This window comes from Doryrhamphus excisus, chromosome 17 (assembly GCF_030265055.1).
Source record: "Doryrhamphus excisus isolate RoL2022-K1 chromosome 17, RoL_Dexc_1.0, whole genome shotgun sequence".
NCBI lineage: Eukaryota > Metazoa > Chordata > Actinopteri > Syngnathiformes > Syngnathidae > Doryrhamphus > Doryrhamphus excisus.
Window position 1 is genome coordinate 78,471 of NC_080482.1, and position 15,085 is coordinate 93,555.

General features: G+C 42.7%; 2 protein-coding genes across 10 annotated transcripts in view; both read left to right on the forward strand.

Moving 5' to 3' along the window:
* The first annotated feature begins 1,416 nt into the window (after nt 1-1,416).
* On the forward strand, nt 1,417-8,517 carry mal2 (mal, T cell differentiation protein 2). The gene is made up of 4 exons (XM_058054039.1): nt 1,417-1,731; nt 2,235-2,405; nt 6,402-6,602; nt 7,376-8,517. The coding sequence occupies exons 1-4, from the start codon at nt 1,615-1,617 to the stop codon at nt 7,445-7,447; spliced, it is 561 nt and encodes a 186-aa protein (XP_057910022.1). The 5' UTR covers nt 1,417-1,614; the 3' UTR covers nt 7,448-8,517.
* Nucleotides 8,518-9,273: 756 nt separating this feature from the next.
* Nucleotides 9,274-15,085, forward strand: part of LOC131105410 (protein MTSS 1-like) — a 31,287-nt gene continuing 25,475 nt past the window's right edge. For 3 of the 9 annotated variants that reach the window (XM_058053478.1, XM_058053486.1, XM_058053481.1), the window contains exons 1-2: nt 9,276-9,790; nt 11,304-11,365. In XM_058053478.1, the coding sequence (XP_057909461.1) occupies nt 9,719-9,790; nt 11,304-11,365 (134 nt within the window). In that variant the 5' untranslated portion in view covers nt 9,276-9,718. Of the gene's footprint in view, nt 9,791-11,303; nt 11,366-15,085 lie in introns of all 9 variants that reach the window. The other 6 variants (XM_058053482.1, XM_058053484.1, XM_058053479.1 and 3 more) reach the window with 4 other exon arrangements.

The following is a 15,085-nucleotide window of genomic DNA, read 5'->3' on the forward strand; positions in this document are numbered from 1 at the left end:
ATTCCAAATTCTGGCTAGACATTAACAGCAACATTTCTTTTCCACAAGTGCGTTTTGTAAGGTGACAGCATCATGTGTTTTTAGCACATACTAGACAGTACAACAACTCCTAACCTCTTACTTCTCGTGTCTGAGGCAGATATGCCATCTGCTCCAGACGTCGCAGCCACCCCGCTGTGTCAGGATTAGGATATGCCGCGATGCGTTCAGGTGGATGTGGTATGGGGTACTCAAGCAGCCCATTGTCAGCCTATTGAAATAATGGCTTAAGTCATATTTTCAATGACTCAGCATTGGCAGAGAAAGTACCGGACCTTGCCATCAGGGCTAAATCATGGACACTTTAGTGATTTGCCAAGTTTGCGTCATTGGGAGCCGATTGACAGCAGCTTCGTTTTTTCTCTTCAAGGTAAATGTCATTGGTCAACATGTGTGGAAGTCAAACTTCGCTATTGCTGATAGTTGAAAACAGAATCTGAACCCAGTTGAGGTGAAAGGTCGCGTGTTTACAAAGCAAAATACGGATGCTAACTCACTAAGTTAGCGTCTACTTCCCATAACATCTGTTGTTCCTTTGCTGGTGTTATAATGCGCAGAAAAGGGAAAGAAATATGTGTTCATGTTTCACATAAGAATTGTGAATGATGGGCAAAATTCCAAACAAGTGCAGTTCGCCATGAATTTTCACTCCATCGTTTTAATCCCCCCCAAAACCCACTAAGTCAGCCAGTGTCTCTTAACTTCATGACTAATATATTGACTTGTGCTCCTTCAATGTGAAAATGAATCAGTAGCCACGCCGTTGTCTCTGATTTGTTATCATTTTTTCTCTTGGTCTTTCATAAATCATCCATGAATGCCACTCCTGCCTTAGTTTCCTTCTTACCAAAGTAATGGCTGACGCTTTTAACTGCATGAACAGCTGCTGCCTTTTGGGGGTGGAAAGGGTGTTCATAGTCCGGTCTGGGAGCCATTTGTGGCCCTTTTTAAATGATCAAGCTTAAAGGTACAATATAAGTGAAATGGGTGTCATGATGATATGTGGCCCTTGGTTGAAAAAAGTTTGGACACCCCTGGTTTACCCAATTAAAATGATGTTGCATTTTTTTACGTTTCTGTATTATCAGATCAATGCCAAATGTGTAGTATCCCCACATTTCTACTCCCTATATTGTTTGAATAAATTAAAATATGGGCTCTGGGGTTTTTCATGTTTATGATTAATAATAGTGATGAGTCATGAAATAACTGTTGCGCAACTTACAAATATAATAGAGTTTTGATTGTCATTTTCACTGATATTGAAAAGACGATTATTCAAGTGAGATTGTTTGTTGTTGTTGTTATTTACGATCGTCTTACTCGGTCTTTCATTGACAGGACAATTGGACGTTCATGTTTCCGTGATGTCTTTGAACGCAGCATCATTGTTCCCTGCCTGGGAGCGGCACGGCTCGTGCACCTGTCCGACCTGTTCCAAGAAGGACTTGACTCCTGAGGAATTTCCCCGGCAACGCTTGTCTTTTGTTCCGGCGGCTTTACGGCGGGTGAGAGCCACAGGGGAGGCCGCAAAACAGAGGAGGGAGAGAGCCAGAGAGACGGGCGGAAGGAGAGATGTCGGATCCGGCCACGAATCCCGCTGCCACCTCCTTCCCAGCGCCAACCATTTCGCTGCCATTGGGACTGGAAGTGTTGAGGACGTACTCTGGAGCGCTGGTCTTCTTTGAAATAGTAAGTGTACCGGGGTCCAAAGTGACACACCGAGTAAGCTTGCGGTGTGGTCGGAACAGTACGGCGCCATGGGTCACCTGGCCTGGTAGAGAACCAATTGAAATACTGTAGTGGACGTCTAGTTTGCTAGCATAGCGACCTCATGGTGTCTCCTGTTGGTGACCTCACTGTACCTTCATCCTGCCTTCTGTTTTTGATAGATCACAGGTTTGCATCATTCAGCAGCGCGGTGCAGTACCTTCTTCCATGCATCCAAAAGCTTTGTTTTGTTTACGTCATAGTTGTAATGCATGGCAGCCATACCTACATCTACTGTATACCTGTATACCTGTATACCTGTATACCTGTATACCTGTATACCTGCACACCTGCACCAAGGCGTCCATGCTATCTTTATGACCTTCATGGCCACCAAAAAGAAAATGGACACTCTGATTCAGACAGACATGTTTGATTGAGGCGTTCATGTGACTGCAAATCATTGCTCCCGCTTGTGTTTACAGTTATTTGGTGCTTTAGTATGGATCCTGGTGGCGTCCTCCCATGTACCAGTGCCTTTGCTGCAAGGCTGGGTGATGTTTGTGTCTGTCACCGCCTTTTTCCTCTCCTCCGCCTACCTCACGCTCTTCATCACCGGCCTGGCGGACCGCATCAATACTGATTGGAACTTTTTGGTAAGGAGGAGATCCATATGTTGACTCTCAACAGCTCCGGTATCTGCCAAAATGGAGTGCGCCCTTCTCATGTATAGCTTGTCCATGGACTGTTATGGAAATAACTTAGAATAGTCAGTGTACAGCTTGTACAGGTGCAGATTTTCTTGAAAATAACTCAACACGCATTATTGGCTCATTCAGTACCAAAGACGTATTTATACCCTTTTATAATCCCAAATCTGCTGCACGCTGCCTGCACACAAACATTTAATAGTAATAGCTAAAAAGTCAAACATTTCACAGCTCATGCAATAGTCTCTCAGACTGAAAATATCCCTGAATCCCTACCTCTCATTCAGATATTTACCCAGACAAGACAACTTTTACCTTGGTCTCCACCACTTTTGGTCAAGCTAACATTAGTGGGAAAACAATCCTGTCCACCTTTAATTATCTTTGCAATAAAAACCCACGCTCAGCCCCTCACGGTTTGATAGCAATGCTTTCAGTAGTTTAAACTACTTACATTGTTTGGATAATACTACTACTACTACTACTACTAGTAGTAGTATCAGCAATTTAAAAAATGGCCTTAGCAGAGGTAAAACTGCAAAGAGATGTTATGTCATGCGCAATATTGCGTGTGAAATCAAAGGGGAAGTTATTCTTTCACATCGCACGCGTGCCAACATGTCTCAATTACCGTAAATGCAACATTGCACTTTAGTTGCATAACTCCAAATGATCTAAGGCCATAACCACACTAATGATTATACTGTTAATAATGCATTCAGTCTGTTGTGTTGTTGTGTTTATCACGACTTCTTCCCTTGTAGTAGTATGACTCCCACTACTACGTCTTAAGAGATGATCTTAGTTTGGGATCAGAATACAGGCTGCCAAGTTTGTTCAAGAAACAGTGCAAACTAATAGTTTTTTTGTAGTTTTTTAAGTACATGGATGCTCATCTTTATCCACTGAATTAGCTATTTATCATCATCATCATTATTATTATTATGATTACACATTGTGGTATTTTCTTAGTCTATTAGAAAATGGTGCACGCTAAACACAGGAAGTGGACAAACTATGAGTGACTGCTGAGTTGGAAGGACTCTTAGGACATATTGAATTGTGCAAGGGGAAATATGTGGTGTTTCTTAATATATTTCGCAAGTTTTCAGCTAATGAAGCATTAGCATGACCATAAATACTCATATTTGGATTGACAGCAGAAAACTGGACACGAAACAACAAGATGCTTCCTCCTCTAAAAGACGTTGAATAATGCCATTCTATTTACACACTGTAATGACAGTCTTGTTGTATATACAGTGTTGGATCATTACAAAAAATAAGATCATGCTGACATTTGGGCTGCAAGCTTTGTTCCTCAGAGAAGCCATGCGGTGCTGCTGTTTGTTTTCATCCTGACAATGAGCGTCATGGATGATGATCTCACACCAGAACACAACAAAGGCCTCACAGAACTGACAACAGTCTTTTGTTATACCCCTTATATAGATGCCAGCTTCTTTTTGCTATGTCAGTGGTGTGTACCGTATAATATATATATATAATATATATATATATAAACATATATATATATGGAAGGATTTGACTTTGTCCTGTGTCCTTGTGCAAGATACATATAACCTTCATGGTTGACTTATTGACACCTGAAACCCTCCAAACTGGCCGTGTTTAGTTGAGCAAGCGAGAAGCAAGACGTATTGTTTTGTTAGTTATCAATTAACCATTACACTGAAACAACACCTTAGAAGCGGCCCTGAAAAGCTTTGGTGAGGATCTGGGTAACATGTAGATCCTAGGGGTGGGACCAGGCATGGAAACAGAATGAAAACATGCATGATAACTAAGTCCTTAACATCTTGTTTCCAGCAAATATTTATTGAAGAAAAGGATACTCCTTCCAGGTTTCGGTGCACAGGGAACTGGTTCTAGCAGGGACAACACATGAATGGGACTTTGGTGAGGTGCACCGACAAAGAGCCCATTCAGTTTTGCTCCGAGTTTTCACAATGATGCTGACAGGATTCCATTTTCCAAAATGGAAAAATACCATGCAAATCCTCTAAAGTTCACATTACGGGCTCTAATTTCATAGACCAGGCACCTGCCTTGCTCCACGCCTACACCGTACCAACGGGGTGTGGCCAGTGCACTTTGCAAATTTCACAAGTAGCGCAGTCTGACGCAGCGCCGTGCACTCACGCGCACGTGGCAAAGGGGGAGGAGAGAAGGCAGACGAGTGTAATCTTAAACAAGCACGTGAACACCTCTCATTGTCTTTAAATGCACCGGACTGTACTGCATCAGAGGCCACCAAGCGTCATTCACTACACACGCCCCCTGGTGGGCTAAGTCATCTGTTCCTGACAGTTACATTAAACACAGCAGCAGGCTAATCCAAGCATCTTGCTTGTTTTCCACCAGCATTCCTGCTCTGCCTGGCCAAATAGCAGAACCTTTGGCGGCATGTTGGCGCTGCCTCCTCCTCATCCTCCTTGAACAAAAACATGAACAGTATTTAACAACCAACTTCATATTCACCCTTGTTTTTGGTTGTTGTTCATTATTATTTGCCTAATGGCTCACTTTCTCTGTTTACACAAAGTCCGTGCTGCAGGAGGGGCAATCTGGCGTGCTTTCAGCACAACCATGAAGATGCGAGTGGAGCTGTCTTGTGCTTTTTTTCTGGCCGAGTTTTCACTATTTCTTAGTGGTTAGGGGGCGTTATCAAATGACCCAATTGGCTACGCATAGTGGTGCACCAAATTACCACTGCCTGGGCTGCACCACGCTCAGCCACCTTGCGCTGCGCCATGAAATTAGAGCCCATTAGAGTCAAGGCAGACGTCAGGTCATTTGCTTCTAGTCTTCCGCCATTCAATTCCAGTTACATTGTGTGCGGACTACATGTGTTGCCATCGCACCACGTGCATTTTTGTACTTTGGTCAAAGTACACGTTTTGGATGCAGCAAAATGCTTTTTAGCATTAGCATTTTTAGCTTTCTGTGTTATTTATTGTCTGTGTTACTTATTGTCTATTATTTGTCTCTATAATTGCAATGTGCAGATTGAAAATCGGAAATTGGCATCTCATCGTGTTTTATACACCACAGACAAAGAAAATATTCAGCACAGTTCCCTCGTTTATTCAATGTGTTTGCAGTATAGAGCCAGAAAACACTGTAGTCTGTGTGTTACACCCCTTGAAGTGACGGCATCCTCTATCCTCTATCCTCTATCCTCTATCCTCTATCCTCTATCCTCTATCCTCTATCCTCTATCCTCTATCCTCTATCCTCTATCCTCTATCCTCTATCCTCTCCTTTCAGGAGATGGAAAAAATATATATATATAAATATATAAAATGACCCCAAGAGCACAGCGGCGACTTATCCAAGAGGTCACAAAAGACCCCACATTCAAAGAACGTCCAAAGAACTGCAGACCTCACTTGCCCCAGTTAGGTCAGCGTTCATGACTCCAGCATAGGAACCACACTGGAGAGTTCCACTGCTGAACAAAGAACATTAAGGCTTGCCTCGGTTTTGCCAGAAAACATCTTTTTGCTGCTTCAGGACCTGGAAGAGTGAATTGTGCTGTTTGTGACCGCAAGCTGAAACCAACTCGGGTTCTGTAGCAGGACGATGATCCACAACACACCAGCAGGTCCACCTCTGAATGAAGACTTTGGAGTGGCCTCGTCAAAGTCCTGACCTGGATCCTTTTGAGATAGTCTGGCGTCATCTCAAAACCTCATTTTGTGTTTGATTGTGTTGTCATTGACTAATATTGAAATGTGTTTAATGATCTGAAACATTTAAGTGTGACAAAAAAAAAAAAGAAATCAGGAAGGGGGCGGGGCAAACACTTTTTCACACCACCGCAGAGACACAAACAAGTCAGGCTCTCGCTCCTTTCCCCCCTTTTACTCTCCTGAGTGCCATTCCAGTTCCTAACGCATCCTTTTTCCTCATTCGCAGGATGTCTTTTACCATTTCATAGCTCTGCTTTTCTACTTTGCCGCCTTCGTGCTGGAGGCGGCGGTGACAGCAGCCAACGGGGGAGCCATCATCACACCGCTGCCAAACAGCACCGGAAGTGTGATGTGTATACCCTACCCTCGAGGAAACGTATTCACAGTGCTGACTGGCAGCCAGTACAATACTAATGTAGCAGCCACGGTAAGTGCCTTCTCACGTGTCTGTTAGATGGTGCCCTTTTTACCTTGGCTTTGCCCATCATCCACAATCCCGAATGTGAGACCCTTGTGCGTGCCTTCTAGTGCTGTTTTTCACTTACGATGCACGTAATTAGGATTCACCTATTCCACCTCGGTCTTTCAGCAACACCGTGCCGGGTTAGCCCATTTCCTGAAGAAAAACGTTGTAAAGGCGTAGGCTAGTCCAGCTGCATAGGGGCCCATCTTCCCAAAACAGTCGACAGATGAAAGTGCATTTTTCTCTGCTGGTAGGGAACCAGGAACTCCAACCACTTGCCTGATGGTGGCGTCTTTAGGAATTGGAAACAAATGTGGCTTTCCCTTATGAGGCATTGCTAGCAAGTAAACGGTGGAGCAGACGCCCACATAAGGAAGATGGCCTTCTGTGACATCACAAAGGAACAGTTTTACCACGCCTTTTGAAACCGAGCGTTTTGAGCCATCCCAAACTTCTTTCAGGGCTCTCTTCCAAATATGCAAACCTCATGATCTGAAACCTGGCCATGGTTTAACACCAGAATGCAACATTCTAACTACATTTATAGGTCAGAAAAGTGGAAAAAGCATCATAGGTTCCCTTTAACTATCTTGAATCAATTGACCAATTGAATCAACTGTAGGCAACCTCCTGAATGGAATATGAGTGTTTGCATCCAGCAGCGTTTTCTACTTTGAAGGTATCTATGTCGGTCAGAATGATGCAAATATTGTCCACATTCTCTTTTTCTCTTCCAGATATTTGCGTTTGTGGTGACACTGTGCTACGGCTGCAGTTTGGTGATGGGCTTCAAGCGGTGGAGGATCTAACCTGCACCACAATGGCTTCATCCAGGAAACAAACGGTTGCTCTGTTTTTACATTTCCCACCAGCTTTGACCAAGAACCAAGCTTTTTAAGGTCATTAACCTCTGAAAACATTGAAGTGCCGTATTGTGGGGGATGTGACAAAATATGTTGTCATCGAAAGTGTAATATGAGTAATGTAGTGACACTGAGGAAACTTTTTTTTTTTTTTACTTTACATCAACACTATAGCTTCCTTTTTTTTTCTGAAATCACTTCCTCATTGGAGGGAATATTTCCCATTTTCAAAAAGCAAAATACCACCTGTTCATGGTGTTTTTGTTTCATGCATAATGGGGAGTTCGGTTGCAGCGTTTCTTAGAATGAACCTTAAATAAAGGGTGGCGGATTGATACAATGGGAAGAGAAGGTCACTTGGCATAAAACATTTTAAAATGAGCCCTAACTTAAAAGGGGAGTTGCCGTGGTATCACTTTTGTCTTTCACACTTTTCAACCATAAATAGAATATTGGAAATGTTGCACCTCGCTTTAAAACCATGCTCTAAAGAATGCTATTGCATAACTATAGATGAGTGACTTTGTTGATGTTGATTAAATTGCTCCAAGTAATAATACCATCACTCAATGAGCCTTGCTTGCTATACCGTTTTATTAGTATGAGTTGAACTGACCATAGAATAGTCAATTATTTGTGATTTAAATGCATTTAGGATGTTTGATTGAATTTTTTTAAATGTGCCTTTGATATCGTTCAGGTGCCTTTTTATTATTCCCAACAAAGATTTTTAATTAAAAAACAATTAATACAAAAAATGTCATGTCAATTTTGTTTTAATGTTTAATTTTCATCAGAACTTAAACGCAAATGGTTGTGTAGCTCAAGCCATAATGCCAGTTCGTATGTTGAGTTTAAGTGAAATACTTTGGAAAGAACGGACGGGCCGTATTCAAACACTTGGCGGGCCGGATGTGGTCCCCAGGCCGTAGTTTGCCCACCCCTGTATCAAATCAATAAGCTGACCGGGCCAACGTGTTGTTGACTCTCTTCCAGTTTTGAACATGGCTCAGTGCCGTCCTCTGGTGGTTCGTTATGGAACTGTCATTTTAATGTTTTTCTCAAGAAATTTGCAGTAAATTGCGATTGCCTTCAGTGTTCAGACCATGTAGAACACATTGTAAATACGTGCATATATTTCTCTTGTCCACCAAAACCGCAGAGCAATACAACATACTGGCATATTTTTGTTTTTTTTCCCTGCAAAACATAAATGTATTGTTTGGAAACATTTCGGTCCTTGGAGATTTTCACTATTTCGATTTTTGTGCAAGCGAGAGTGGGAGGCGGTTTGAACCCGTTCGTAAATCGGCTTAAAATATGCTATTAATTGTTATGTACACTTTAACCACTAGATGTCGCCCATTATCTGTTATACAGTAGCATCATCGGCATACAGTTGCTGTTGCATACAATAGTGGTAGCCGCGCTGGGGGTTATTTCCACCAACAGTATGTCCATATGATGATATCAAATGATATTCATGCCACATGCAGTGAATGGAACTGTGATTATTATTCCATATTTATTCGCAAATTAGGTTTCGTGTTTTGGCTTAAATAGACGCCACCTGTTTTGCCGCAGGAACTGGAAGCCTGCCTTCAAAATAAAAGTGTGACAGGTTTTATCCAATGCAAATCACTGTGTGATTTGTGTCGATATAGACTAACATTAATTTATACTTTATTGTCAGAGTCGCTATCTAAACTTGAAACATTGACTAGACCGGACACGTTTTCCTTTTTGACATACTTTTCTTTAGTTGTGGTTAAACTAACCGGAAACGTGTTTTCCTGGTTGTAGTAGGCTTGGTGTGTTTTCTCACTCAGTCGATGTTAGGACGAGTAGACTCACGGCCGGGGGGGATAGGCTCGCCTTACCTGTCAAGATATCGGACAGGGCTACCTATCCAACATTTTATCTTCTTTTCTTTTCGGCTTTCAGATTGTTAAAGTCGTTGCAGAAGTCTTAACATGGATGTGAAGACGGTGGCGTGGAGCGGACACTGGGATTTAAATTTCACTCTCCTTCCAACAGCTTCTTTTGGCCTGAAGTGAAGTATACACCGGAGTAGACTTCCAACGCCTTTTAGCACCATTTTAGCGAGAAATTACTTTGGTTTTATTCTTTTTTTTCGCGCAGTCCTATTGCGAGTGATTTTTCTCTCTTTTTTGCTCGATTGAAGTCGGGATCGACTACTTGGAGGTGGTCCCGAAAATGGAGGCTGTTATCGAAAAGGACTGCAGCGCGCTTGGAGGACTCTTCCAAACGCTTATCGGAGACATGAAGGTAAGATCAAGTTCAAATAAAACGCGGTGGTGTTTTTTTAATCCTACAGCTGTTACGATCCCATCAGTACACACGGCTAAGCTAACTTTCTTAAGTGAACCAGTTAGCTAGCATAACTTCTTCATCATGGTTGGCCTCTGAACTCTGAACTCCTTCAAACGGTCGCGGACTTCCAGAGTCTTTCATGGTTTGGTTTAAAAAGTCTACATTTCTTGACGCGCTAAGACACTTTTCGGTGTTGTTATTTTGGAGAAAGGCAGGTGTAAGGTTAATGGGGACGTGTTATTTCTGCGTGTTTTGGACAGACGGCTAGTTGAGACATTTTAGCTGGTGTCTCAGCTGCCGTGCTTGGCAGCAGGAATGGAAGGAATGTCATGCCGGTGGTAGAACATTGTCTGCGGGGGTCAAATGGCCAGACGTCAGTTTGTTGGGAACAGGGTTGGATCCTTCGGCACCTGTTGGCATCCCACATTGTCTCTACGCTAGCTCCCAGTCCATCCGTTTCCTACACCGCCTGTCCTGTTAGAGGGCGGCATGAGGCTCCCGGGCTGCGGTTTGCCCACCCCTGCTCTAGGAAGATAGGGCTTGGATATCAGCTGATGTTCGGTAGCTCGCCAAAGAATATTTGTTTTTCTAACTGTTCAATTCAGACACAATGCCTGCAATTGATGACAAATGAGGACACAGCTGAGTGGAGAGTGCTTTGTGAATAAAGTACAATTGGAATGTTGCCACTGGCTTAATGTGAATAAAGTACAGTTGGAATGTTGCCACTGGCTTAGAGAAACAGATACCTCACCTCTCCCTGGGTTAGTCAAAGTAGCTTTGACACTGCTGGAAGTCGGACGCACCTGGACTCGTATGAATTTATACTTTCCTAGGACAGTTCTTTTCAGGGAAAGAAGTAAACGATGCTAAGGTGTGTGTAACCATTACCATCGCTTGGAAGTCTTTGTTGGGTGTCATGTTTGACAGCATAACATGACATTCCTCAGGCCCCTGACGGTAGTAGCACACAACCTGCAAACATTTGTTCAAGCCCTCTGGCTCCCTTTGCCTTGTGCCGCTCTGCCTTCTGCTCAGCTCCACTCGCCACCGCTTGGTTCTTGCCTTGGTTTAGAGGACTCTATTTTCAGCTCAAGACCTGAATTGGGTGCATGTAGAGTCCCATTAGGACCCAGGCTCATTATGGCGTAGTATTAATACTTGCTGTGTGGGGACGTTTCCTCAAGAAGCCACTGACCTGTTTTGCAGCCTTCAGGACATGATGGTAAAAGACAATTATATTATACAAATATTTGTAACTGTTTAAAAAAAACAAAAAAAAACAAACATAATTTTGGTGGTGATTGAACTAAAGTGTTTGTTATAGGAGCAGTGAGCCCATTAGAGCCCCCGCCTGCACCAAATCTTGACTCAAATGTTATGCAACTGTGGGAATGGTGAAATATGTCTCCATTATGAGATTATGGCCTTCATGTATGGTCTCTATCTCTCTATCTCTCGTTTACAGAGCAGCTACCCTGTTTGGGAGGACTTCATCGCCAAGGCTGGCAAACTGCAGTCCCAACTGAGGTGAGCTTCATATTTGCATGACAGATGACCCCTTGGTTGCCACCCAACTCATAGTTTGCCAAGTGATGTTCATACCTGACCACTTTCAAATGATAAAAATGAACATGGCTTGAACGTTTTTCTCAATTTCTCAGAACATTTGTGATGAAATTGGTCATCCGTCTCTTAACTAACCAGCTTGAGCTCGTAAAATCATCTTTTGCTCATCCTGTCCGTTCAAGGTAATCTAATTTGTCTTCTTAAAGCTGTGCATTTCCACAAGTCCTGCCAGTCTTCTCCTGATCCTGACAACGGCTGCCTGTCCTCACCACCTCTCATGGTTGGCTTTAAGTGGCCACGTGTCGCTAGACAAACATCTTATGACAGTTGAGATAAAAGCATATTGTTCTGCAAATACTCTAAGTATGGATGCCCTGCAGCCTGGAATATTCTTTGATGAACCGTGCACAGCAGCTCTCTTGGCGTGTGAGTGTCCACGTGTTCCTGGGCAGACTCGGAGTGACAGCTGTATAAAGGCTCGGGGACATAACAATGCTTTGTCCTGTCCCATGCCTCTTTTCTCAGCATTATGGCTGATTAATGGTGATATGTCGTACGGCTGCAGCCATCATTTAGGGGTTAAATATGTGACCCTGTCATATTAAGCTCAGGGGAACATTTGTGGCCTTGTTGCTAATGACTGCCTATTTGACAGTAAGGCGTTTCTGTGGGTCTCCGCATTGGGGAAATGTTTAACAAAAGCCTTTCCTGGTGAAAAGGTGATATCTTCTTGGCTTTTGGATTTGTTGCCCTCTTTTGGTCACAATGATACTTGGAAGAAATGTAGGGTTTATTTGCCGCCATGGAAGTGAGGATTAGGACGTACTGAGCCTGCTAGCTACAATTTGCTTCATTGCATTTTGCAGCTAGCTAGCAGATAGATGGCAGGAATACCAGCCGAATCGTTTTTTCCTAAAGTTGGTATTGCCTGTTTTATTATTTGATGCAAGTTCTGACCCAATTAAGCTGAGCCTACACTCCGCTCCGGTCTGCGGTAACTGTGCTGTATATCCAAATTGATGCCAATCCTGCTGGAGTCCTGCTGGAGTCCTGCTGGAGTCCTGCTGGAGTCCTCCTAATGCTGACCTACTATAAGGCTTTTTGTTTGCTTTCATGTTTTCCACAGCCACTTCACGTTTGGCAAAATAGTGGTTTTGACCACAACTTAACCTCCCCCCATAGAGCTGTGTAATCTGTTGTGGGACTAGTTGACATAGAGGGACACACACTTACACACACATGGTAGAGCACAAACACAGCCACCTTCCCGTTTTGGCCCAAATAAGTGGCTAGCGAGCAGTAGTAGCATATGTCTGTGTGTAATGATGTCCTTGGGGTAGTACCCTGTAATTTAGCCCCTCTGCACCCCTCTTACAAAGCAACTCGGAAGTCGACCAATTACAGTGTTCAGACTGTTCTGTCTTATTTTTTTTTGTTGTTTTGCACCAACTGGGGGTGTTTTTTTCCTGCTGCCCATTTTGGTTTGAGTGCTAAAAGAAATAGCGCAGGGTGGAATAAAGGCTAGCTGATTTCTAATCACGGTCTCCTTTTAACTTGTCAGTGTTTGGTCTTGTTGCTGGCTTATGGCTGATGCAGCTGGGTCTCGGCTGAGTCATACACACACTTACAATTTATTTGAGCTGGAAGCCCTGGAACAGTGAAAGGCCACCTTGAGAGATCACATTGTCTGGCGGTAGTGCGGCTATTAAATGGATTTGAGTTGAGATATTGAAAAGGGAGATAGGTGCATGACAGTCGTGCCTTATAGTAATGCATATGCTGTACAACACCGAACACGTGGTGATGTATTCTATATCATAATGGCTGGAGTTTTGTGTCTCGAAAGTGGTGTTAAATTCTCTTTCCATGGTCCAAATCAACCACAGCTGCATTCCAGCTTCTCCTGCCCTTAGAATAGATGGCGGCAGCAGTAGTAGTGTATCATTGTCAGAAAGTGCACTCTGCTGTGCTATGCTGCAATCTATGAGATTGGCTCAGTCGGACATTTGTGAACTGGCTGTGATAAAGTTGGGGCCGGTGTTTTAGGAAATGTAAGGCCAAGTTTGAAGTCATTGTGGCTACTATGTGCAATGTCTGCAGCAGGGGTCGGGAACCTTTTTTGGCTGATAGAGCCATCAAAGCCAAATATTTAAAAATGTATTTTTGTGAGAGCCATATTATGAATTTTTTTTAAACATTGCATACAACTAAAAGCGTGCATTTTTAAGCAAAACCAACAATTTAAAAAAACGAGTCTTTATTTATTGTATTTATTTATACTGAAACTATTCAATAATATATCATACTTATAACTACTATATATACTGTATACTTGTATAGCTCTAGTTATAGCTGACTATTTGATTTAAAGGAGAAACGTTTACTTCTTGGCGTCTCAATGACACGGGTAAGCTCCCATATTGTCCAGTAATAATCAGTTTTGGCGCTGGCATTGGCTCCGACCACCTGCATTGCAGCAGAAGTTGGATGGATGGATTAAAATGCATACACTGTGAAGCCTGATAAGTCCACACAACTCAAAAATGATGTTTTAACAGATTACACAATAATATTTTTGTGAAGTTTTTCAATGTTTTATGTTTACACCAAATAAAAAATAGATATTTGGAGTTGCCTTAAATGATCTCAATGTCATCTTATAAATATTGATACTACACAACTCATAATTGGAGAGTAATTGACTCAAAAATGTCAATATTTTTGAAGTCATATGTTATGAGAAATACACTCCAAGATTTCAACATTTTTGAACTCGTATAATGTAGGAAATGCACTCAAAATTGTCAATATTATTCAACTCATAATCTCAAGGACATGCAATCCAAATTAATTCTAAACTGCAATGCTGATGCCGCCTGCAACACAATGTTCATCAGCCAATAATGTTCGAAAAGAGGAAAGCAACACCACAGTGACAATTAATTTCACATTGTGCTTCTTAAGTCGTGAATCAAAGGAGCTCAGTCAAAACAAAACGCTTGCCATAAAACAATATGAAAAGAGAATGGGACCAGTCGAGGGTGTACCCCACCTCTCGCCTGAAATCAGCTGGGATAAGCTCCAGCATACTCCCATGACTCTACTGAGGATTGTCTGCAAGTTACTCAGTTTTGTTCTGTCACATCCGTTGGCAGCCCCTTGAGTAGAATGTAACTAAGCAGCTGTTAGCCATCATATTCTTGGGCCGCGTTAAACACTTATTCAGTAGAACACCCTATACGGTGAACCCTAACATTGTCCAGGCGTTTTGTTTTGGTTGCATTCCGTATGTTTACAAATGAACAAACACACTTTTGTAGCTCCAAGTGCCTTGGATGATGTCTTGCATCTCTCTGTGTGGCATGTGTGAGCGATAGTTTTGTCTCATGTGAGATCAGATATTTGTTGAAATGCACGTGCACACAGGCACCAACAAAAGAGGCTTTCATCCCCAAACCTGTGATCTCAATTATGAGAGGTGTGTTGATGTTGATGTGTGTGATGTTGTTAATGGATGCTGGTTAACCAGTCGGCAGCATGTTGTCAGCCACCCAAGGACTGGTCTGTCCGGCAGCCTGCAATTGAATGAAAAGAGTAAAGCCAATCTTCTTCTGAAAGAATGGACGGAAGCCCTGAGGTCCTTAGGTTTGCTGTGTTGTTTGCCCCAGGCTGTTGGGACCG